General features: G+C 38.8%; 1 protein-coding gene across 5 annotated transcripts in view; it reads right to left on the bottom strand.

The window, feature by feature from the left end:
* The window catches only part of RPGRIP1 (RPGR interacting protein 1), a 62,995-nt gene that overhangs the window by 9,727 nt on the left and 26,347 nt on the right, over positions 1-26,921 (bottom strand). For 3 of the 5 annotated variants that reach the window (XM_061182337.1, XM_061182338.1, XM_061182340.1), the window contains one exon: positions 19,651-19,748. In XM_061182337.1, coding sequence (XP_061038320.1) covers positions 19,651-19,748 — 98 coding nt within the window. Of the gene's footprint in view, positions 1-19,650; positions 19,764-26,921 lie in introns of all 5 variants that reach the window. The other 2 variants (XM_061182341.1, XM_061182342.1) reach the window with 1 other exon arrangement.

The raw sequence follows: 26,921 nt of genomic DNA, 5'->3' as shown, positions 1-26,921 counted from the left end.
GAGAGAAAAAGGTCACTACAGGGTGAGTATAAATTAGTATAATTTGGGGGATGATAATGTAGTGGTATCCATCAAAATTTCAAGAGTACATTCCTTTTAAAATCAGCAGTTCCACTTCTAGGAATCTATCCCACAAAGACATTTGCCAAGAACACAAAGATACACATGAACAAGGGTGTTATACTGTGGCATTATTTTCCCCCCTTTTCCCTCTGTTATTGTAGAGGTTGTACAGAAACAAAAGTGACAAGGTCCTGGTGTAGTCGGTCTGTACACTTATCAGAGGACAAATTCTGCAAAAGCTAGGTATGGTCATCAAACGTTTGCTCTTCTCAAGGCTCATCTGCAAAGTCTGGCTATGAAATTTTACTGTGGAATCTCCTCTCTTCCCCCAGCTTTACTGAGATATAACTGATATATAATGTTCCCTTGCTTTCCTGTACCTTAGATGAACCGAACTATTTGCTACCCCAGGGCTTTTACATTTGCCATCTCCTCTGCCTCAGATAACTATCCCCCAGGGCTTCCCTTCTCATTCTTCAGATTTCAGTTGAAATGTCCTCTCCTCAGAGAAGTCTTTCCTTACCACCTTACCTAACTCAACCCCTCCCATTACTATTATATCACCCTATTTGTTTTCTTTGTAGTATTTAGAATCAGCAAGTATCTATTTGTTTGTTCAGTGATTTATATCTGTTTGCACTCAGTAGAAAGTAAGATTCAAGACGGAAGGGACCAAGTCTGTCTTATTCACCATTTTGTATCCACAGAGCCTGGCAAATAATAAGATAGGTAACTCCAAAATTACTTGTTGAAGGAGCAAACAACTCACGTGGGTACTGTAAGGATTTAGTGAGTTAATGAATATCATGCACATAGCATAAAAGCTCAGTCAGCATTGCCCACTGAGGTCTAAATAAAAGGTCATATTATTTTAATGGAATACTAATAAGCAGTTAAGCAGAATGAACTAGAAAAAACTAAATATATAGACCTGGATGGAATCCCAAAACATTACTGATTGAAAAATACTTGCCACTAAGAGCTGGTTCCTTGAAAAGATAAACAAAATTGATAAACACTGATGTAAACAGGACATCAAAATCACAACATGTAGGGGAGGGGAGTATAAAAATGTAGATCTTTAAGAATGTGTTTAAACTTGTATGACTATCTTGTAGTTTAAAGCAAGTATAGTTATGGGTCAAGATATTTGAAAAACAGGACAACCACAAATCAAAAACACAATGGATTAAAAAAAAAAAGAAAGGAACTCAAGAGTATTACAAAAGAAAACAATCAAACCACAAAAGGAAAAACAAAAAGAAGAAATGAACAAAGAGAAACAAAATCAACTGGAAAACAAAGTTTAAAATGGCAATGAGTAAACTGCCATTTACTCATCAATAATTTACCTCATTTACCTATCAATAATTACATTAAATGTCAAAGGACTAAATCTGCCAATCATAGAGTGGCAGGTTGGATTAAAAACAAAACAAAACAAAAAACCAAGAACCTACAATATGCTGCTTAGAAGAAACGCACATCAGGATGAAAGACACACACAGACTGAAAGTGAGAGGATGGAAAAAAGATTGCATGCAAATGGAAACAAGACAGTGGGGGTAGCGATACTCATATCAGAAAAAACAAACTTTAAAACAAACTCCAGGACTTCCCTCGTGGCTCAGTGGTTAAGAATCTGCCTGCCAATGCAGGGCACACAGGTTCAAGCCCCGGTCCAGGAAGATCCCACGTGCTATGGAGCAATTAAGCCTGTGCACCACAACTACTGAGCCTACTCCCTAGAGCCCGCAAGCCACAACTACCGAGTCCACGTGCTGCAACTACTGAAGCCCGTGCGCCTAGAGCCCATGCTCCACAACAAGAGAAGCCACCACAATGAGAAGCCTGTGCACCACAACGAAGAGGAGCCCCCGCTTGCTGCAACTAGAGAAAGCCCGTGCACAGCAGCAAAGACCCAACGCAGCCATAAATAAATAAATTAATTAATTAATTTAAAAAACAAAGTCCATAAAGAAAGACATAGAAGGACATTATATAATAATAAAGGTATCAGTACAAGAAGAGGATATGACACTTATTAACATTTATGTGCCCAATATAAGGGCACCTAAATATATAAAACAAATACTAACAGACATAAAGGGAGACATGGACAGGAATACAATAATAGTAGGAGACTTTAACACCCCACTGGTATCAAGAGACAGATCATCCAGACAGAAAATCAATAAGGCAACAGAGGTCCTAAGTGACACAATAGACCAGTTGGACTTAATTGATAATGTACAGGACACTACAGCCAAAAAATTTAGAATACACATTTTTTTCAAGTGTGCATGGAACATTATCTAGGATAGACCACATATTAGGTCACAAAACAAGCCTCAACAAATTTAAGAGGATAAAAATTATTTCAAGCATATTTTCTGACCACAAGGGTATGAAACTAGAAATCAACCACAGAAGGAAAAACGGGAAAAGAATGAACACAAGGAGACTAAACAACATGCTACTAAAAAACCAGTGGGTCAACAATGAAATCAAAGAAGAAATCAGAAAATACCTCAAGACAAACCTTACACAAACACAACCTTACAAAAATCTATGCGATGAAGCAAGAGCAGTTCTAAGAGGAAAGTTCGTAGTAATACAGGCCTTCCACAATAAACAAGAAAAATCTCAAATAAGCAACCTAATGTACCACCTAAATGAATTAGAAAAAGAAGAAGAAACACAACCTAAAGTCAGCAAACGGAAGGAAATAATAAAGATCAGAGAGGAACTAAAATACAGATAAAAAATAAAATAAAAAAAACCAAGAGCTGGTTTCTTGAAAAGATAATCAAAACTGACAAACCTATGGCCAGGCTCACCAAGAAGAAAGGAACCAAATAAACAGAATAAGAAATGAGAGTGGAGACATAACAACTAATAGCACAGAAATACAAAATATTCTAAGAGACTACTATAAACAGTTGTATGCCAACAAATTGGACAACCTAGAAGAAATGGACAAGTTTCTAGAAACATACAGCCTGATAATATATGTATACATATAGCTGATTCATTTTGTTGTACAGCAGAAACTAAAACAACATTATAAAGCAATTATACTCCAATAAAGATATAAAAGTAAATAAATAAATAAATCAAAATCAAAATCAAAATCAAAACTTTTATTTCATGCTGGAGCCATCAATGAAGCAAACCTAGGGGCAGAGTAAAGATCCGGGTCATAGCAACCTACTGGTTTGTGGTAGTCACCTCTAAGATGGTCCCCAATGATCCTCACCTCCTACATTGAATAAGACTGACCTTGCTGCAAACAGGATACTGTGGAAAGGAAGGAGTGTGACTCCTAAAGCTAGATTGGCAAAGATGTTGTGACTTCTGCCTTGCTCGCTCTTGGAGCCTTCACTCTGACTGAAGCCAGCTGCTGTGTCCTGAGGACACTCAAGTAGTCCATGGAGAAGGAGGCTCAAAAGGTGATGAACTGAGGCCTCCTACCAACAACTAGCACCATGTGAGGGCACCATCTTGGAAGTGGATACTCCAGCCCAAGTCAAGCCTCTAGATGACTGCAGCTCCAATTGACAGCTTGACTGCAACCTCCCAGGACACCCTAAGCCAGAACCACACAGCAAAGCCACTCCCAGTTTCCCGACATTAAGAAACTGTGTGTGAAAATAAATGTTTACTGTTGTTGTAAAAAGAGAACAAAAACAAAAACAAACAAACAAAAAAACTGAGTCAAGAACAAACAGATAATTTGAACAGACCAATCATTACAGCGAAATAGAATCTGTTATTAAAAAAAAAAAAAAACTCCCTGCAAACAGAAGTCCAGGACTGGATGGCTTCCCTGCAGAATTCTACCAAACATAAAAAGCAGAACTTACACCTATCCTTCTCAAACTATTCTAAATAACTGAAGAGGAGGGAACATCCCCAAATTCATTCTATGAAGCCACCATCACCCTGATACCCAAACCAGACAAAGACACTACAAAAAAGAAAATCACAGGCTAATATCTTTGATGAATATAGATGCAAAAATTGTCAACAAAATATTAGCAAACCAAATCCAACAATACATATAAAGGATCACACACCATGATTAAGTTGGATTCATTCCAGGGTAGCAAGGATGGTTCAACATACTCAAATCAGTCAATGTGATACACTACATTAACCAAAAAAAAAAGACAAAAATACATGATTATCGCAATAGATGCAGAGAAAGCATTTGATAAAATTCAATATTCGTTCATGATAAAAACTATCACCAAAGTGGGTATAGGGGGAGCATATCTTAGCATGATAAAGCCAATTATGACAAACGCACAGCCAACATACTATTCAATGGTGAAAAGCTGAAAGCCTTCCTGCTAAATTCAGGAACAAGACAAGGATGTCTACTCTCCCCACTTCTATTCAACAAAGTATTAGAAGTCCTAGCCACAGCAATCAGACAAGAAAAAGAAATAAAAAGTATCCAAATTAGAAGGGAAGAGGTAAAACTCTCACTATTTGCAGATGACATAATACTCTATATAGAGAATCCTAAAGTCTCCACATAAAAACTTTAGAAATAATAAATGAATTCAGTAGGGTAGCAGGATACAAGATTAATATACAGAAATCTGTGGCATTTCTTTACACTAACAATGAGATATCAGAAAGAGAAAGTAAAAAAAAAAATCCCATTTAAGATCGTGTCAAAAAACAAAATATCTAGGAATAAACTTAGCCACTGTGGAAAACAGTATGGAGGGTCCTCAAAAAACTAAAAATAGAACTACCTTATGACCCAGGAATTTCACTCCTGGGTATATATCTGAAAAAACCAAAAACTTTAGTTTGAAAAGATATATGCACCCCAATGTTCATCATAGCAGCATTATTTACAATTGCCAAGATATGGAAGCAATGTAAGTGCTGATCAACAGATGAATGGATAAAGAAGATGTGATGTATATATATACACACACACACAATGGAATACTACTCAGCCATAAAAAAGAATGAAAAATTTTCATCTGCAACAACATGGATGGAATTGGAGAGTATTATGCTTAGTGAAATAAGTCAGACAAAGACAAATATTGTATGATAGCACTTATATGTTAAATATAAAAAAAAAGCGGGGGAGCAATCAAGATGGTGGAGTGGTAGGACGTGAAGCTCACCACCTCCCACAAATATATTAAAAATACATCTACATGTATTAATAATTCTCACAATATGTCTACTGAATGCTGGCAGAAGACCTCAGACTTTTGAAAGGGCAAGAAAATCTCCATGTAACCAGGTAGGACAAAAGAAAAAAGAAAAAAAGGAAGTGAGAAAGGAATCGGGATGGGACCTCCCTCCTAGGAGGGAGCTGTGAAAAAGGTTCCCGCACCCTGGGAAGTCCCCTCACCAGCGGGGAGATCAGCTGGGACAGAGCTTCAGAGCCTCAGAGGAGAATGCAGCAACCAGTTTTCAGCAGCCAGAATGGAAAGAGACCTGCACAGTCAGTGCCACCACCCTGCACTCCCCAGCCTGAGATGTGCATCTGCTGGTGCGGGTTGGGGCTGGGTGCTGAAGCTCAGGCTTCGGATATCAGACCCAGAGAGAGGACTGGGGTTGGCTGTGTGAAAACAGCCTGAAGGGGCTGGAGTCTGGTGTGACTGCAACTGAGGGTGTTCATGGAGCAAGCCTGGGCCACCTTAGAGGACAGGTGCCATTGTTTGGGGGGTGCACGAGGGGAGGGGTGGGACCCACCATTGCAGGCTTTTTCCTTGCATGTGCTCTCAGGCAGTAGGACACCACCTACACGAGCTCCAGGAGTGGTCACGAGCAGCTCCCGCACCCATCACATACTCCAGGGATGCACATGAGCCACCACCACCACCAAGAACCCTAGGACTGGGCACTGCCGCATCTGCACACCCCCTATCAAGGGGATAATGGCCTGCACATGCTGAGGAAAGAGGCGACAGATATCCATGTTAAAACAGCCTTTGCACCAAAAATATTAAACCCACACAGCTACAAAGGGACGCTTCCACATAAAAATAGCCCTCCAAGACCACAGTAGATAATTGTTTCTCCTAAACTCACAGAGCAAGAGAAATATAAGTAAAATGAAGAAGCAGAGGAACCACTTCCAGTTTAAAGACCAAGAAAATTCCCCTGAAAGAACAAACAATGAAACAGACCTCTTTGATCTAATAGACACTGGTTTCAAAAAGGGGTACTGAAGGAATTAAGAAAGGCTATTGACAGAAATGCAGAGTACTGTAAGAAGGAACTAGAAACTATAAAGAGGAACCAAGAAAAATCAGAAAACTCATCGACTGAGATGTAAGCTGAGCTAAAGGCAATAAATAGCAGAATGTATAATGCAGAAGAACGAATAAGTGACTTGGAAGATAGAATAATGGAAATCACTCAATCAGGACAGCAGACAGAAAGCCAAATGAAAAAAATGAAAGCAATATAAGAGACCTATGGGATAATATAAAGCATGCCAACCTACGCATGATAGGAATTCCAGAAGGGGAAGAAAGAGAAAAGCGGATCGAAAATGTATTTGAAGAAATTACGGCTGAAAACTTCCCCAACCTAAACAAGGAAACAGATATCCAGGTACAGGAAGCATGGAGGGTCCCAAACAAGATAAACCTAAACAGACCTACACCAAGAATTTTTTTTTTTTTCCTGCGTTGGGTCTTCGTTGCTGTGCACGGGCGTTCTCTAGCTGCAGTGAGCGGGGGCTACTCTTTGTTGCGGTGCAGAGGCTTCTCATTGTGGTGGCTTCCCTTGTTGCAGAGCACGGGCTCTAGGCACGTGGGCTTCAGTAGTTGTGGCGGGCTTCAGTAGTTGTGGTGCGCAGGCTCAGTAGTTGTGGCGCACAGGCTTAGTTGCTCCGCGGCATGTGGGATCTTCCCAGACCAGGGATCGAATCCATGTCCCCTGCATTGGCAGGCAGATTCTTAACCACTGCATCACCAGGGAAGTCCCATGACATATTATAATAAAAATGGCAAAAGTTAAAGATAAAGAGGATTCTAAAGGCAGCAAGAGAAAAACAAACAGTTAATTACAAGCGAACCCCCATAAGATTATCAGTTGATTTCTCTATAGAAACACTGCAGGCCAGAAGGGAGGGGCAAGATACATTCAAAGTTCTGAAAGGGAAAAATCTGTAACCTAGGATACTCTACCCAGCAAGATTATCATTCAGAATAGGAGAGATAAAGAATTTCTCAGACAAACAAAAACTAAAAGAATACAGCAATACTAAGTCTATTCTAAAGGAAATATTGAAAAGTCTTCCCTAAATAGAAAAGAAGTAAGAATCTAAAGGAAAGAGAAAATAACAATTGGAAAGTAAATCACTTAAATAAGCCAGTACACAGATTTTAAAAAAATGAAAAACTTTCTGTGAAAGTGATGATAACCACAGTGAACGGCAAAAGTATGAACATGAAGATGTAAAAGAGTACATGAAAATCATAAAATGTGGGGAGTAAAATAAGAAAATGTAGATTTATTTTCAGTTCCTAGAATGTGTTTGAGCCTATATGACTACTAGTCTAAGGCAAGTAGAAATAGGATGGGGTTAACATACTTGAAAAACAGGGTAACCACAGATCAAAAACATACAATAGATTCACAGAAACCAAAAAGAAGAGAACATAAGTATAATACAAAAGAAAACCATCAAACCACAAAATGAAAAACAAAAAGAAAAAGAAAGGTACAAAGAAGAAGTATAAAATCAACAGGAAAATAAGGTTTAAATGGCAATAAATACATATCTATCAATAGTTACCTTAGGGACTTCCCTGGTGGCACAGTGGTTAAGAATCTGCCTGCCAATGCAGGGAACATGGGTTTGAGCCCTGGTCCAGGAAGATCCCACATGCTGCAGAGCAACTAAGCCTGTGCGCCACAACTACTGAGCCTACACTCTAGAGCCTGTGAGCCACAACTACTGAAGCCTGCATGCCTAGAGCCCATGCTCCACAACAAGAGAAGCCACCACAATGAGAAGCCCACACACCGCAACAAAGAGTAGCCCCACTTGCTGCAACTAGAGAAAGCCCGCATGCAGCAATGAAGACCCAATGCAGCCAAAAATAAATTAAAATAAATAAATAAATAAATTTATTTTTTAAAACTACCTTAAATGTCAATGGATTAAAAGCTTCAATCAAAATACACAGAGTGGCACATTGGATAAAAGAAAACAAGAGCCTACAATATGCTGCCTACAAGATACCCACTTTAGGGCAAAGGACACACATAGATTGAAAGTAAGGGGATGGAAAAAGATGTCTCATACAAATGGAAATGGAAATGAAAATAAAGTGGGGTCTCAATACTCAGACAAAATAGACTTCAAAACAAAGCCCATAAAGAAAGATAAAGAAGGACATTGTATAATGATAAAAGGATCAATACAAAAAGAGAATTTTACACTCATCAATATATATGCACCTAATATAAGAGCAACCAAATACATAAAACAAATACTAACAGACATGAAGGGAGAAATTGACAGGAATACAATAATAGTAGGAGACTTTAATACCCCACTCACATCAATGGACAGATCTTCTAGACAGAAAATCAATAAGGCACAGAAATTCTAAATAATACAATAGAACAGTTAAACTTAATTGATATTTTCAGGACATTACATCCTAAAACAATTAAGAAAATGGTCATAGGAACATACATATCAATAATCACCTTAAACGTGAATGGATTAAATGCTCCAACCAAAAGACACAGGCTTGCTGAATGGATACAAAAACAAGACACATATATATGCTGTCTACACGAGACCCACTTCAGACCTAGGGACACATACAGACTGAAAGTGAGGGGATGGAAAAAGATATTCCATGCAAATGGAAATCAAAAGAAATCTAGCATAACAATACTCATATCAGATAAAATAGACTGTAAAATAAAGAATGTTACAAGAGACAAGGAAGGACACTACATAATGATAAAGGGATCAATCCAAGAAGAAGATATAACAATTATAAATATATATGCACCCAACATAGGAGCACCTCATTACATAAGGCAACTGCTAACAGCTATAAAAGAGGAAATTGACAGTAACACAATAATAGTGGGGGACTTTAACACCTCACTTACACCAATGGACAGATCATCCAAACAGAAAATTAATAAGGAAACAGAAGCTTTAAATGACACAATAGACCAGATAGATTTAATTGATATTTATAGGACATTCCATCCAAAAACAGCAGATTACACGTTCTTCTCAAGCGCGCATGGAACATTCTCCAGGATAGATCACATCTTGGGTCACAAATCAAGCCTCAGTAAATTTAAGAAAATTGAAATCATATCAAGCATCTTTTCTGACCACAACGCTATGAGATTAGAAATGAATTACAGGGGAAAAAACGTAAAAAACACAAACACATGGAGGCTAAACAATACGTTACTAAATAACCAAGAGATCACTGAAGAAATCAAAGAGGAAATCAAAAAATACCTAGAGACAAATGACAATGAAAACACGAAAACCCAAAACCTATGGGATGCAGCAAAAGCAGTTCTAAGAGGGAAGTTTATAGCTATACAAGCCTACCTCAAGAAACAAGAAAAATCTCAAGTAAACAATCTAACCTTACACCTAAAGAAACTAGAGAAAGAAGAACAAACAAAACCCAAAGTTAGCAGAAGGAAAGAAATCATAAAGATCAGAGCGGAAATAAATGAAATAGAAACAAAGAAAACAATAGCAAAGATCAATAACACTAAAAGCTGGTTCTTTGAGAAGATAAACAAAATTGATAAGCCATTAGCCAGACTCATCAAGAAAAAGAGGGAGAGGACTCAAATCAATAAAATTAGAAATGAAAAAGGAGAAGTTACAACAGACACCACAGAAATACAAAGCATCCTAAGAGACTACTACAAGCAACTCTATGCCAATAAAATGGACAACCTGGAAGAAATGGACAAATTCTGAGAAAGGTATAACCTTCCAAGACTGAACCAGGAAGAAGCAGAAAATATGAACAGACCAATCACAAGTAATGAAATTGAAACTGTGATTAAAAATCTTCCAACAAACAAAAGTCCAGGACCAGATGGCTTCACAGGTGAATTCTATCAAACATTTAGAGAAGAGCTAACACCTATCCTTCTCAAACTCTTCCAAAAAATTGCAGAGGAAGGAACACTCCCAAACTCATTCTATGAGGCCACCATCACCCTGATACCAAAACCAGACAAAGACACTACAAAAAAAGAAAATTACAGACCAATATCACTGATGAATATAGATGCAAAAATCCTCAACAAAATACTAGCAAGCAGAATCCAACAACACATTAAAAGGATCATACACCACGATCAAGTGGGATTTATCCCAGGGATGCAAGGATTCTTCAATATACGCAAATCAATCAATGGGATACACCATATTAACAAATTGAAGAATAAAAACCATATGATCATCTCAATAGATGCAGAAAAAGCTTTTGACAAAATTCAACACCGATTTATGATAAAAACTCTGCAGAAAGTGGGCATAGAGGGAACCTACCTCAACATAATAAAGGCCATATATGACAAACCCACAGCAAACATCATTCTCAACGGTGAAAAACTGAAAGCATTTCCTCTAAGATCAGGAACGAGACAAGGATGTCCACTCTCACCACTATTATTCAACATAGTTCTGGAAGTCCTAGCCACGGCAATCAGAGAAGAAAAAGAAATAAAAGGAATACAAATTGGAAAAGAAGAAGTAAAACTGTCACTGTTTGCAGATGACATGATACTATACATAGAGAATCCTAAAAATGCCACCAGAAAACTGCTAGAGCTAATTAATGAATATGGTAAAGTTGCAGGATACAAAATTAATGCACAGAAATCTCTTGCATTCCTATACATTAATGATGAAAAAGCTGAAAGAGAAATTATGGAAACACTCCCATTTACCATTGCAACAAAAAGAATAAAATACCTAGGAATAAACCTACCTAGGGAGACAAAAGATCTGTATGCAGAAAACTATAAGACACTGATGAAAGAAATTAAAGATGATACCAACAGATGGAGAGATATACCATGTTCTTGGATTGGAAGAATCAACATTGTGAAAATGACTATACTACCCAAAGCAATCTACAGATTCAATGCAATCCCTATCAAATTACCAATGGCATTTTTTACGGAGCTAGAAAAAATCATCTTAAAATTTGTATGGAGACACAAAAGACCCCGAATAGCCAAAGCAGTCTTGAGGGAAAAAAACGGAGCTGGAGGAATCAGGTTCCCTGACTTCAGACTATAGTACAAAGCTACAGTAATCAAGAAAATATGGTACTGGCACAAAAACAGAAACATAGATCAATGGAACAAGATAGAAAGCCCAGAGATAAACCCACGCACCTATGGTCAACTAATCTATGACAAAGGAGGCGAAGATATACAATGGAGAAAAGACAGCCTCTTCAATAAGTGGTGCTGGGAAAACTGGACAGCTACATGTAAAAGAATGAAATTAGAATACTCCCTAACACCATACACAAAAATAAACTCAAAATGGATTAGAGACCTAAATGTAAGACTGGACACTATAAAACTCTTAGAGGAAAACATAGGAAGAACACTCTTTGACCTAAATCACAGCAAGATCTTTTTTGATCCACCTCCTAGAGTAATGGAAATAAAAACAAAAATAAACAAATGGGACCTAATGAAACTTCAAAGCTTTTGCACAGCAAAGGAAACCATATACAAGACGAAAAGACAACCCTCAGAATGGGAGAAAATATTTGCAAACGAATCAACGGACAAAGGATTAATCTCCAAAATATATAAACAGCTCATTCAGCTCAATATTAAAGAAACAAACACCCCAATCCAAAAATGGGCAGAAGACCTAAATAGACATTTCTCCAAAGAAGACATACAGACGGCCACGAAGCACATGAAAAGATGCTCAACATCACTAATTATTAGAGAAATGCAAATCAAAACTACAATGAGGTATCACCTCACACCAGTTAGAATGGGCATCATCAGAAAATCTACAAACAACAAATGCTGGAGAGGGTGTGGAGAAAAGGGAACCCTCTTGCACTGTTGGTGGGAATGTAAGTTGATACAGCCACTATGGAGAACAATATGGAGGTTCCTTAAAAAACTAAAAATAGAATTACCATATGACCCAGCAATCCCACTACTGGGCATATACCCAGAGAAAACTGTAATTCAAAAAGACACATGCACCCGAATGTTCATTGCAGCACTATTTACAATAGCCAGGTCATGGAAGCAACCTAAATGCCCATCAACAGACGAATGGATAAAGAAGATGTGGTACATATATACAATGGAATATTACTCAGCCATAAAAAGGAACAAAATTGAGTCATTTGTTGAGACGTGGATGGATCTAGAGACTGTCATACAGAGTGAAGTAAGTCAGAAAGAGAAAAACAAATATCGTATATTAACGCATGTATGTGGAACCTAGAAAAATGGTACAGATGAGCCGGTTTGCAGGGCAGAAGTTGAGACACAGATGTAGAGAACAGACATATGGACACCAAGGGGGGAAAACTGCGGTGGGGTGGGGATGGTGGTGTGCTGAATTGGGCGATTGGGATTGACATGTATACACTGATGTGTATAAAATTGATGACTAATAAGAACCTGCAGTATAAACAAACAAACAAAACAACTAATACTAAACTTTCATTGGGTTATTTGTATGGAAATATGTTAATATAAATGTTTCAGACATTACATGAAATTTCTAAAAATCTTATATGTTCTGGTATAATGTTATAAGTCAAAATCCTAGTTATTACTTTAAAATGTATATCTCAGAAATAACTAATTTTCTTGTCAACTGCATTATTATGAACTTTCATCAAATCTTTAACCGTGGTCATTTTTAAGTCTTTTGTCATTTACAGACAGTTCTGGGTGTACTCTGATGCTTTTGTAAATATGTTCCTATAAAAGGGTTTCATCTTCAGGAAATTCATGGAAAAGACTCTGACAAGTACAGGTTTCTGGTACCTGACTGTACTGCTGAACTGAATGAATAAGCATTTTCAGAACTCTAATGAAAACCTGATGAGCTCATAAAAGTGCTAACAAATGATCAAGATGAAAAAAAAAATTAATTACATGGGACTGAGTGAACTGATGAGGGTGAGTATAATTTTTGTGACTTTCTGTTTGAATTTAAAAAAAGAAAAAATCCCACAAGGACTCAGAGGCAAAGAATATACAAATCAATTTTCACTGCAAAGTAAAGGAGCTGTTACAGTGGAGGATTACTGGACTGAATGTCAATATTATGACATAGTATGAGTGTGTTTCATGTTTGGTAATTGCAATCATTGTTGCTTTTGTTGTGGTCATCCATGTACAATGCTTGGTGTCAGTCTATTTATCTCTTGTAAAAATAAAATACAGTGTGTGTGAAAAAAAAAAACAAAACCAGAGTACACATTCTTTTTTTTTTTTTTTTTAAATTATTTATTTTATTTATTTTTGGCTGCGTTGCTGCACGCAGGCTTTCTCCAGTTGCAGCAAGCGGGGGCTACTCTTCTCTGTGGTGCGTGGGCTTCTCATTGCAGTGGCCTCTCTTGTTGTGGAGCACAGGCTCTAGGCACATGGGCTTCAGTAGTTGTGGCTCGCGGGCTCCAGAGCACCAGCTCAGTAGCTGTGGCGCACAGGCCCAGCTGCTCCGCGGCATGTGGGATCTTCCCAGGCCAGGGCTCCAACCCGTGTCCCCTGAATTGGCAGGCAGATTCCTAACCACTGCGCCACCAGGGAAGCCCCAGAATACTCATCCTTTTCAAGTACACATGGAACATGCCCTAGGTTTGACCACATACTAGGGTACAAAACAAGCCTCAATAAATCTGAGAGTTTAGAAATTATCTCAAGTATCTCTTCAGACCACAATGGCATGAAACTAGAAATCAACCACAGAAAAAGAAATGAGAAAAAAATGATTACATGGAAATTAAGCAACATGCTACTAAAAAAACCAATGGGTCAATGATGAAACCAAAGAGGAAATTAAAAAATACCTTGAGACAAATGACAATGAAAACACAACCATACAAAATCTATGGGATACAGCAAAAGCAGTTCTTAGAGGGAAGTTCATAGTGATACAGGCCTTCCTCAAAAAATAAGAAAAATCTCAAATAACCAACCTAACCTACCAGCTAAAAGAATTAGAAAAAGAAGAACAAATAAAACCTAAAGTCAGCAGAAGAATGGAAGTAATAAAGATTGGAGAGGAAATAAATAAAATAGAGATTAAAAAACAGAAAAAAATCAATAAAACCAAGAGCTGGTTCTTTGAAAGGGTAAACAAGATTGACAAACCTCTGGCCAGGCTCATCAAGAAGAAAAGAGAGAGAACCCAAATAAACAAAATAAGAAATAAAAAAGGAGACATAACAACTGATACTGCAGAAATACAAAAAATCATAAGGGAATACTATGAACAACTATATGCCAACAAATTTAATCAACCTAGAAGAAATGGATAAATTTTTAGAAATATACAGCCCACCAAAACTGAATCAAGAAGAAATAGATAATTTGAACAGACTGATCATTAGAAGTGAAATAGACTCTGTAATTTTAAAACTCCTTACAAACAAAAGTCCAGGACCAGACGGGTTCACAGGCGAATTCTACCAAACGTACAAAGAAGAATTTATACTGATCCTTCTCAAACTCTTCCAAAAAATTGAAGAGGAGGGAAAGAATCCCAAAGACATTCTATGAAGCCACCATCACCCTGATACCAAAACCAGACAAAGACACCACCAAAAAAGAAAATTACAGGCCAATATCTTTGATGAATATAGATGTAAAAATTCTCAACAAAATATTAGCAAACCAAATCCAATAACTCATAAAAGATCATACACCATGACCAAGTGGGATTCATTCCAAGTTCACAAGGATGGTTCAACATACTCAAATCAATCAGTGTGACATACTACATTAACAAAAGAAAAGAAAAAACCAAATGATCAATAGATACAGAACAAGCATTTGACAAAATTCAACATTCATTCATGATAAAAACTCTTACCAAAGTGGGTATAGAGGGAACATATCTCAACATAATAAAAGCTATTTATGACAAACACACAGCCAATATAATACTCAATGGTGAAAAGCTGAAAGCCTTTCTACTAAAATCTGGAAAAAGACAAGGATACCCACTCTCACCTCTTATATTCACCATAGTATTGGCTGTCCTAGCCACAGCAATCAGACAAGAAAAAGAAATAAAAGGTATCTGAATTGGAAGGAAAGAGGTAAAATTGTCATTATATGCAGATGACATGAAACTATATAGAGAAAACCCTAAACTCTCCACACAAAAACTACTAGAACTGATAAACAAATTCAGCAGGATAGCAGGATACAAGATTAACATTCAGAAACCAGTTGCATTTCCTTACACTAACAATGAAATATCAGAAAGAGAATGTAAAAAAGCAATATCTTTTAAAATAGCACCTGCAAAAATAAAATACTTAGGAATAAACCTTACTGAGGAGGTGAAAGACTTATACACTGAGAACTATAAAACATTAATAAAGGAAATTGAAGATGATTCAAAGAAATGGAAAGATATCACATGCTCTTGGATTAAAAGAGTTAATATTGTTAAAATAGCCATACTACCCAAAGCAATCTACAGATTTAATGCATTCCCTATCAAATTACCCATGACATTTTTCACAGAACTAGAACAAATAATCCTAAAATTTATATGGAAACATAAAAGACTCAGATTTGCCAAAGCAATCCTGAAGAAAAAGAACAAAGCAGAAGGCATAAACCTCCCAGACTTCAGACAATACTACAAAGCTACAGTAATCAAAACAGTGTGGTACTGGCACAAAAACAGGCATATGGATCAGTGGAACAGAATAGAGAGCCCAGAAATAAACTCACACACCTACAGTCAATTAATCTTCAACAAAGGCGGCAAGAATATAAAACGGGAAAAAGTCTCTTCAGCAAGTGGTGTTGGGGAAGTTGGATAGCTGCATGTAAATCAATGAAGTTAGAACACACCCTCTTGCCATACACAAAAATAAACTCAAAATGGCTTAAAGAGTTAAAATAAGACATGACATCATAAAACTCCTAGAAGAGATCATGGGCAAAACATTTCTGACATAAATTGTACCAATGTTTTCTTAGGTCAGTCTCCCAAGACAATAGAAATAAAAACAAAAATAAACAAATGGGGCCTAATCAAACTTACAAGCCTGTGCACAGCAAAAGAAACCATAAACAAGCAAAAACACAATCTACAGAATGGGAGAAAATATTTGCAAACAATATGACCAACAAGGGCTTAATTTCCAAAATATACAAACAGCTCATACAACTCAACAACAACAACAACAAAAACAACCCAATCGAAAAATGGGCAGAAGACCTAAATAGACATTTCTCCAAAGAAGACATACAAATGGCCAACAGGCACATGAAAAGATGGTCAACACCTCTAATTATTAGAGAAATGCAAATCAAAATTACAATGAGGTACCACCTCACACGGGTCAGAATGGCCATCATTAAAAAGTCTACAAATAACAAATGCTGGAGAGGATGTGGAGAAAAGGGAACCCTTCTACACTGTTGGTGGGAATGTAAGTTCATACAGCCACTATGGAAAACAGTATGGAGGTTCCTCAGAAAACTAAAAATAGAATTACCATATGATCCAGCAATCTTATTCCTGGGCATATATCCAGACAAAACTCTAATTCAAAAATATACATGCACCCTTATGTTCATAGCAGCACTATTCACAATAGCCAAGACATGGAAGCAACCTAAATGTCCATCGACAGATGAATGGATAAAGAAGATGTGGTACATATATACAACGGAATACTACTCAGCCATTAAAAAGAATGAAATAATGCCATTTGCAGCAATATGGATGAATCTAGAGATTATCATACTAAGTGAAGTCAGACAGACATACAAATATCATATGGTATCACATATATGGAATCTAAAATATGATACAAATGAACTTATTTACAAAACAGAAATAGACTCACAGACATAGAAAACAAACCTAGGGTTACCAAAGGGGAAAGGGGGGGAGGGATAAATTAAGGAGTATGGTATTAGCAGATACAAACTACTATATATAAAATAGATAAACAATAAGGACCTACTGCATAGCACAGGGAACTATATTCAATATCTTGTAATAACCTCTAATAGAAAAGAATCTGAAAAAAGAATATACATAACTGAATCACTTTGCTGTACACCTGAAGCATCGTAAATAAACTATACTTCAAGAAAAAAAAATATCACCACTTTACAGATGAGGAAACAGAGCCTAACAGAGGTTCAATAACTTCCCCAAAGCGGCATAGATATTAATAGCAGAGACTGGATCTAAACCACTTCTGTCTGAAACACATTTCCATGCTCCTAAACACTACACTCTCTTGCCTCCTCCTTTACCCTGGCTGACTCCAGGCACAAAAGGGACAGAGCTCACGTACTGCCTCTGGACCTTCAACTCCTTCCATCATTCATGCCCAGCTATTGTGAAATACAAAAAGGATTGAGTATGAGGCAGGAAAGACAGGGCTGGGCCCAAGGACAGCCTATACACCTCCTTGTTTTGCACTTAATGAGACCATGACACATGTAGAAATGGCATCTAAAACAGAAACTTTGTAGCATCTGAACAAGAAACACTGACCATGAAAACCATGGCGCATGCCCAGTAAAAATGCACAGATTGCCAATGACCCTGTATGAGCTTCCCATGTGGTTGACTAGTAAGGGAAAATTTAAGGGAAAACAGTTCTTAGAGCACATGTACAGTGGCTCCAGGAGACAAAGGCGTAAGACTGGGAGCTGATGCAACCTGGTGCAATCTAGGCCACACCCCAACCGTCCCCTCAATGAATATTCCACCCCTAATCAAAAAGACCCCCCCGCCCATTCAAAGGACTAAAAAAATAAGATAAAAGGGGGATCAAAAAACCTTGTGGTATGCTCCGCACTTGTGAGGATGCCTGCACTCTTCTTTGAGTGTGTAACTTTCACTTCAGCCTCAATAAACTGCTTTTTTTTTTTTTAATGTTTATTTATTTATTTTGGCCGTGCCACACAGCTTGCGCCATCTTAGTTCCCTGACCAGGGACTGAATCCGGCCATGGCAGTGAAAGTGCCAAGTCCTAACCACCGGACTGCCAGGAAATTCCCCTGCTTCTTTGTTCTCTTTGCTCCTCAGCCTGTGTGTTTTTTTCTCCTTTGTGTTCTGTGTTCCTTGCCCAAATTCTTTTGGACAAGTTGAACAAGAGTCTGGACTTTTGATAAAGCTTTTCTGCTATCAAGTATATGTGTCTGTGTTGTAAGTTTAATTTGATAACAACACTAATTTTTACTAAGTGGGATCAGTTTTCATATTTAGTTTATCCAGCAACATTTTTAGGTACACAAAAGTTTTCTAACAGAAGATCTTATTTAAGAGGCTTTAATTTAGGGTAATATTTTTAACGTATTCTGACTTGTAGTTCCAAAATTTGCTGACCAGCTGACTGCTTTTTGGGTTGATCTGAGATGTGCACGGTTTAGAAACCTTAGCTCAAGTTCCAGTTCTTTCACTAACTACTGCTACAATGCTGGACTTATCACTTGGTTTTCTTCACCTTTATGATCTCTAAGGTGTTACTGTCTAGTTCTAATACTATGGCTCTGATCTGTCTTACAAACATTTCTCAAGATATTAATTACATAATGTCTAAAAAAGATATAACAGATAAAAGTTCAGAAAATAAACCCTATGCTTTTCTTTACTGTTTCTAATTAAGCTCATAATCCTCAGTTAGATTTTAATCTTTCATTCAGCCACTCATTCAACAAATATTTATTGAGTGCCTACAAATGTACCAGGGAGCATTCTAGCAGCTCGAAAGTGATCGTTTTCTACCTCATTTAAAACCCCACAATATTCCAATACAATGATTGTGAATATATCTGTGGATATTTATTCATAGATTTGTGTGTGTGTGTGTGTGTGTGTGTGTGTATCCTCAATTAGTTCCAAAACAGATCTGAGGTCAAAATGTTTAATAAATAATTGTAATTACAGGTTTTAAAGGTTGAGTAAAAACCTTCTGAAACTGAATGATCTCTTTGAGCCCTCCCACAAAGAATCCTTCCAGCCTCCACCTCCCAAAGTAAACCTGCTCTCTTTAGGTAGATTTAAAGAAAGGGGCATCACTTAGGCTGGGGTGAATCACCATATACAATGAAGGAGGCAGGCAAGGGATCCAAATGGGAGAGAGAAGTGTTGAAGTCAGTCCTTATTTATACCAAATCAAGAAAATGATCCTTTCATCTGCCTGTATGAACAGACTTCCATTCACTTGCAACATAAATTCAATTAAATAACTTGAATTTCCCATCTGGTTCATTAAATAAAACTGGATTTGAATGTCACACACATGGCCATTAAGCACACTGTCATTACTTACAATTTTGGCTCATGCACAATGATTACCCCAGTATACTTACTGCCTTAGGACATTTCTGAGATGCAGGTGTTACTATCTCATCACTATCTGTAGTTTGTGCTTCACTGACTTCAGAAGCTTGTTCACAGGATTCTTTATCTGCCAGAGAAGAGACTAGAGTTACAGAACTGTTTTGGAATACCCTGTCTAGCCCAGAAAAGACCCAGTACCTACATCTTCAATCTACTGTTTAGTTACTAGTTCTGAGTACCTAGATTTTGGCTGTAATCACTAGAAACAAACCTTCTTTTTTAAAGTTTCACTTATTCAGAAGCTTGCCAAACATACAGGGTTCACTTCTGAAAAAAGAAAGGGAAGAAAGGAAGGGAGGGAGGTAGAAAGAAAGTTTTGACCTTTTAGGGGCTGGAGAAAATTACCAACCCAAGGAAAAACAGTGCAATCAGGGTGTAGCAGATTGTATTTTACAAAGACAGCATCAAACAATATCTCTCATCCCACATGCTCTCTTTCATACAATGTGATCTTGACACTCTTAATACTTTTTTTAAGGTAGGTATTTTTATGTTTATGTATATTTTTATTTTTAGATTTTTATTTTATATTATAGTTGATTTACAATGTTGTGTTAGTTTCAGGGGCACAGCAAAGTGATTTAGTTATACATATACATATATCTATTCTTTTTCAGATCCTTTTCCCGTATAGGTTATTATAGAGTATTGAGTAGACTTCTCTGTGCTCTACAGTAGGTCCTTATTGATTACCTATTTTATATGTAGTAGTGTGTATATGTTAATCCCAAACTCCTAATTTATCCACCCCGCACCTTTCTCCTTTGGTAACCATAAATTTGTTTTCTAAGTCTGTGAGTCTGTTTCTGTTTTGTAAATAAGTTCATTTGTATACTTTTTTAGTACATCACTTATATAAGCAATATCATATGATATTTGTCTTTCTCTGTCTGCCTTACTTCACTTAGTATGATAATCTCTAGGTCCATCCATGTTGTTGCAAATGGCATTATTTCATCCTTTTTATGGCTGAGTAATATTCCATTGTATATATATACCACATTTTCTTTATCCATTCATCCATCGATGGATATTTAGGTTGCTTCCATGTCTTGGCTATTGTGAATAGTGCTGCAATGAACATTGGGGTGCATGTATCTTTCTGAATTATAGTTTTGTCTGGATATGTGCCCAGGAGTAGGACTGCTGGATCATGTGGCAACTCTATTTTTAGTTTTTTGAGGAACCTCCATACTGTTTTCCATAGTGGCTGCACCAATTTCCATTCCCATCAACAGTGTACCATGGTTCCCTTTTCTCCACACCCTCTCCAGACACCTAAAGTGCTTCCTCCAGAGGTTGACACTGAAAACCTGTCACCTTAAAGAAACCTATTGCAAGGATCTCTTTTCTGCTTTGATCATTAACCAAAGGCTAACATACTTGCTCTTGGCAAAGAAATGTCCTCAGGGATAACAGGATGAAACTTCTGTGTGAGGGCTTTAGTTACCCCCAGTGTAAACTACAGACCCTGGTGCTACAGTGCTGCAGTATAACTAATGATGGCTGCAATTGTCTCTCAGAGCTTCTCTAACAAAAATCAAGCCTAACACACTTGAATCTGGGGCTGAATCACACAGGAATTACTGTACTGAAGTTTCTGTGTGAGGCTTTGAAACAAACACTGTGGGAGATCAACCAAGATGGCGGAATAGAAAGACCTTGAGCTCATCTTCTCTCACGAGCACACCTAAATCACAACTATTTGCAGAACAACTATTGATGAAAAAGACCAGAACCTTCCAGAAAAGAACTTCTATAAAGCCATAAAGAAGGAACCAGAAAGAGATGGGTCGGGGGTGGGCTTGTGATATAGTCAAGTCCCATAAGCCCTGGTGGGCGACCCACAAACTGGAGAATAATTACAGTTGCAGAGGTTCTCCCAGAGGAGTGAGAGGTCTGAGACCCACATTGGGCTCCTCAGCCTGGGGGACCAGCACTGGGAAGATGAACCCCCAGGGCATTTGGCTTTGAAGGTCAGCTGGGCTTACTTTCAGGAATCCCAGGGGGCTGGAGAAAATAGAGACTTCACTCTTAAAGAGTGCACACAAAATCTCATATGCTGCAGGACCCAGAGAGGAAGCAGTAAATTGACAGGAGCTTGGATTAGTCCCACCTGCTGATCCTGAAGAATCTTTTAGAGAGACAATAGGCAACTGCAGTTCACCCTCTGGACACAGACACTGGCAGCAGCCATTTTTGGGAGCTCCTTCTACCACATGGACACTGCTGCTGGCAAGCACCACTGTGGAATCCTCCTTCTAGCGTAGTAGCCCCAGGACCCACCCCAATGCTGGCCCGACAGCCTGCAGGTGTCAGTGCTGGGATGCCTCAGGCAAAGAGACTAACTGGATGGGACACAGCCTCACCCATCAGCAGACAGGCTGCCTTAAGACTCCATGAGCCCATAGCCACCTCTGGACATGGCCCTGCCCTCCAGGGAGCCTGTTTTAGCATCTGGACCAGCCTCACCCACCAGGGAGCAGACATCAGACACAAGAAAACCACAATCACACAGCTTGCAGACCCAGCCTACCCACCAGCAGGCCAAACCCTGACCTGGGACTGGCTGGGCCCTGGCCATGCCCACTACCATGCCAACACAAGCTTTAGGACACCCTGGACCCCACACCCTGGACACCCCACAAATGTGTCAGAAACTGGCCCACTCCACCAGTGATCTAACACCAGCTCTGGGACACCTGGGCCCTGCAACCAGACTCCAGGACCTGACTCTGCCTGCCAGTAAGCTGGCATTAACCCCAGGACCTGACTTCACCCACCAGTGGGTATGCAATAGCCCTGGGGTCTTATGGAGCCTGATTCTGCTCACCAATGAGCCGGCACTAGCCCTGAGGACTTCTGGGGTTCCACAGTCAGCTGCCTTGTGACCCAGTCTTGCCAACTGGTGGCCAGCAGCCTCCACATAAGGCAGGGCCTGGTAAGCAACCAGACCAGGGGCCAAACAAGTTCACCAGATGGCCCACAGAGTCAGCCCCCCACAATAGAAGGACCCATGCTGCTCTCATAGGGGGAACACCTAGAGCATATTGCTTGGGTGACAAGAGGGGAATATGCTGCTGGGACACGTATGACGTGTACTACAAAAGGCCACTTCTCCAAGGTCAGGAAATGTAAACAACCTAGAAGAAATATAAAAATCAAACAGCAACACAGGCAAAATGAGGTGACAGAGGAACATGTTCCAGATAGAGGAACAAGATAAAAACGCAGAAGAAGAAGTAAGTGAAGTGGACATTGGAAATCTACATGAAAAAAAGTTCACAGTAGTGCACATAAGATGATCAAAGAACTCAGGAGAAGGATGGATGCACAGAGTGAGAACTTAGAAGTTTTTAACAAAGAGTTAGAAAATATAAAGAACAACCCAATGGAAATGAAGACTACAATAACTAAAATGAAAAATATACTAGAAGGATCAACAGTAGACTAAATGATACCTAGGAATCCATCAGCGAGCTACAGTAGTGGAAGTCACTGATATTGAACAGAAAAAACATTGAAAAGAAATGAGGACAGATTAAGAGACCTCTGGGACAACACCAAGCACACTAATATTCACATGATAGGGGTCCAGAAGGAAAAGAGACTGAGAAAGGGGCAGAGAACATATCTGAAGTAATAATAGCTGAAAACTTCCCTAGCCTGGGAAAGCAAACAGTCACCCAAGGCCAGAAAACATAGACAGTCCCACACAGGATGAATCTAAAGAGAAACAAACCAAGATAATAATTAAAATGAGAAAAAATTGGGCTTCCCTGGTGGCACAGTGGTTAAGAATCTGCCTGCCAATGCAGGGGACACGGGTTTGAGCCCTGGTCCGGGAAGATCCCACATGCCATGGAGCAACTAAGCCTGTGCGCCACAACTACTGAGCCTGCGCTCTAGAGCCCGCGAGCCACAACTACTGAAGCCCGTGCACCTAGAGCCCATGCTCCGCAACAAGAGAAGCCACCACAGTGAGAAGCCTGTGCACCACAACAAAGAGTAGCCACCGCTCACCGCAACTAGAAGAAAGCCCGTGCACAGCAACGAAGACCCAACTCAGCCAAAAATAAATAAATAAAATAAATAAATTAAAAAATAATAATTAATAAATAAAAAATAAAATGAGAAAAAATTAAGATAAAGAGAGAATATAAAAACAGCAAGGGAAAAGCAACAAATAGCATACAAAGGAACTCCCATAAAGCTACCGGCTGATTTTTCAGCAGAAACTCTGTAGGTCAGAAGGGAGTGTCATGATATATTTAAAGTGACAAAAGGGAAAAAGCTACAACCAAGAATGTTCTACCCAGCAAGGCTCTCATTCAGACCTGATGGAGAGATCAAAAGCTTTACAGACAAACAAAAGCTAAAAGACTTCAGCACAACTAAACCAGCTTTACAAGAAATGTTAAACAAAACTTCTCTAAGCAAAAAAGAAAAGCCACAACTACAAACATGAAAATTATGAAATGAAAAATCTCATCCATCAGTCAAGGCAAACATACAGTAAAGGTAGGAAATCATCCATGCACAAAACCAGTAGGAAGGTTAAAAGACAGAAGTAGTAAAATCATATATATATCCATAATAAGCAGTTAAGGGATACACAAAATGATTAGATGTAAAATATTGTATCAAAAACAGTAATCATAAGAGGAGGAGAGAACAAATGCAGAATTGTTAAAATGCATTTGAAATTAAGAGATCAGCAACTTAAAACAATCATATATATATATATATATATGTATGTATATATATATATAGCTATACAAAAACCTTATGGTAACCACAAACCAAAAACCTATAATAAATACAAGCACAAAAAAGAAAAAGGATCCAAACATAACACTAAATACATTCATTCAATCACAAGAGAACAAAAGAAGAAAGAAAAAAAGACCTACAAAAACAACCCCAAAACAATGAACAAAATAGCAATAAGTACTTATCAATACTTACTTAAAAAGTAAATGGACTAAATGCTCTAATCAAAAGACACAGAGTGGCTGGGACTTCCCTGGTGGTCCAGTGGTTAAGACTCCGTGCTCCCAATGCAGAGGGCATGGGTTCGATCCCTGGTCAGGGAACTAGATCCCACATGCCACAACTAAGAGCCCACACGCCGCAACTAAAGATCCTACGTGCTGCAATGAAGATCCTGCGTGTTGCAACTAAGACTCAGAGCAGCCAAATAAATAGAAGAAATAAATACATATTAAAAAAGAAAAGACATAGAATGGCTGAATGGATACAAAAACAAAACACATATATATGTTGCCAACAAGACTCACTTCAGATCTAAGGACACACACAGACTGAAAGTGAGGGGACGGAAAAAGGTATACCCTGCAAATGGAAATCAAAAGAAAACTTGAATAACAATACTTATATCAAACAAAATAGACTTGAAAATAAAGACTGTTACAAGAGACAAAAAAAAGACACTACATAATGATCAAGGGATCAATCCAAGAAGATATAACAATTGTAAATATATATGCACCCAACACAAAAGCATCTAAATATATAAGGGAAATAACAGTCATAAAAGGAGAAATCGACAGTAACACAATAATAGTAGGAGACTTTAAAACCCAATTACAGGAGTAGAAGGACGTGCTCTCACTCCCTCTTGCGAGAACACCAGAATCACAACTAGCTGCTGGACAATCATCGACAGGAAGACACTGGAACTCACCAAAAAAGATACCCCACATCCAAAGACAAAGGATAAGCCACAATGAGACGGTAGGAGGGGCGCAATTAGAGTAAAATCAAATCCCATAACTGGTGGGTGGGTGACTCACAGACTGGCGAACACTTATACCACAGAAGTCCACCCACTGGAGTGAAGGTTCTGAGCCCCATGTCAGGCTTCCCAACCTGGGGGTCTGGCAACGGGAGGAGGAATTCACAGAGAATCAGACTTTGAAGCCTAGTGGGAATTGATTGCAGGACTTCGACAGGACTGGGGGAAACAGAGACCCCACTCTTGGAGGGTGCACACAAAATAGTGTGCGCACTGGGACCCAGGGGAAGGAGCAGTGACCCCGGGGCAGACTGAACCAGACCTACCTGCTAGTGTTGGGAGGTCTCCTGCAGAGGCGGGGGTGGCTCTGTTTCACCGTGGGGACAAGGACACTGGCAGCAGAAGTTCTGGGAAGTACTCCTTGGCGTGAGCCCTCCCAGAGTCTGTCATTAGCCCCACCAAAGAGCCCAGGTAGGCTCCAGTGTTGGGTTGCCTCAGGCCAAACAACCAACAGGGAGGGAACCCAGCCCCACCCATCAACAGTCAAGTGGATTAAAGTTTTACTGAGCTCTGACCACCACAGCAACAGTCAGCTCTACCCACCAGCAGAGCCTCCCATCAAGCCTCTTAGATAGCCTCAACCACCAGAGGGCAGACAGCAGAAGCAAGAAAAACTATAATCCTGCAGCCTGTGGAACAAAAACCACATTCACAGAAAGACAGACAAGATGAAAAGGCAGAGGGCTATATAACAGATGAAGGAACAAGATAAAACCTCAGAAAAACAACTAAATGAAGTGGAGGTAGGCAACCTTCCAGAAAAAGAATTCAGAATAATGATAGTGAAGATGATCCAGGACCTCGGAATAAGAATGGAGGCAAAGATCGAGAAGATGCAAAAAATGTTTAACAAAGACCTAGAAGAATTAAAGAACAAACAAACAGAGATGAACAATACAATAACTGAAATGAAAACTACACTAGAAGGAATCAATAGCAGAATAACTGAGGCAGAAGAACGGATAAGTGACCTGGAAGACAGAATGGTGGAATTCACTGCTGCGGAACAGACTAAAGAAAAAAGAATGAAAAGAAATGAAGACAGCCTAAGAGACCTCTGGGACAACATTAAACACAACAACATTCGCATTCTAGGGGTCCCAGAAGGAGAAGAGAGAGAGAAAGGACCAGAGAAAATATTTGAAGAGATTATAGTCGAAAACTTCCCTAACATGGGAAACGAAATAGCCACCCAAGTCCAGGAAGAGCAGTGAGTCCCATACAGGATAAACCCAAGGAGAAACACGCCGAGACACATAGTAATCAAATTGGCAAAAATTAAAGTCAAAGAAAAATTACTGAAAGCAGCAAGGGAAAAACGACGAATAACATACAAGGGAACTCCCATAAGGTTAACAGCTGATTTCTCAGCAGAAACTCTACAAGCCAGAAGGGAGTGGCATGATATACTTAAAGTGATGA

Source organism: Eubalaena glacialis, chromosome 2 (assembly GCF_028564815.1).
Source record: "Eubalaena glacialis isolate mEubGla1 chromosome 2, mEubGla1.1.hap2.+ XY, whole genome shotgun sequence".
NCBI lineage: Eukaryota > Metazoa > Chordata > Mammalia > Artiodactyla > Balaenidae > Eubalaena > Eubalaena glacialis.
The sequence above is the reverse complement of the archived record's forward strand: the minus strand, read 5'-3'. Positions and strand labels throughout refer to the sequence as shown.